Source organism: Theobroma umbraticum, unplaced genomic scaffold, assembly GCF_002168275.2.
Source record: "Theobroma umbraticum cultivar Fairchild unplaced genomic scaffold, ASM216827v3 scaffold_106.0, whole genome shotgun sequence".
In the NCBI taxonomy this organism is placed as follows: domain Eukaryota; kingdom Viridiplantae; phylum Streptophyta; class Magnoliopsida; order Malvales; family Malvaceae; genus Theobroma; species Theobroma umbraticum.
Genome location: NW_018397276.1, coordinates 1,016,237 through 1,016,485, shown reverse-complemented (window position 1 = coordinate 1,016,485; position 249 = coordinate 1,016,237). Strand labels below are relative to the sequence as shown.

The 249-nt window shown below is 35.3% G+C and overlaps 1 protein-coding gene across 1 annotated transcript in view; it reads left to right on the top strand.

Moving 5' to 3' along the window:
* The window catches only part of LOC110427593 (uncharacterized), an 11,396-nt gene extending 11,184 nt beyond the window's left edge, over positions 1-212 (top strand). The window contains exon 3 of the mRNA XM_089785510.1: positions 30-212. Coding sequence (XP_089641636.1) covers positions 30-86 — 57 coding nt within the window. The 3' untranslated portion in view covers positions 87-212. The remainder of the gene's footprint in view (positions 1-29) is intronic.
* The last annotated feature ends 37 nt before the right edge of the window (positions 213-249 follow it).

The following is a 249-nucleotide window of genomic DNA, read 5'->3' as shown; positions in this document are numbered from 1 at the left end:
GCCTCAGCCTGATGTTCAATATCCTCAAGGCACGAGAACAAGGCGATTTCTCCAAGGCTGCTAACTTAACTCAACTGCTTCGGTAAACCCAATTCTTTGCATTACTCAACACTAAGTTTAGGTTAAGTAAGCTATTATAAATAGCACCTTTAGGAGTCATTGTAAAACAATCAAATCAAGTTTGCCGAATTAATAAATTTACTTTGTGCTTAGATCTTAGGTACTTTTTTTTTCTCTTATTAGAGCAAT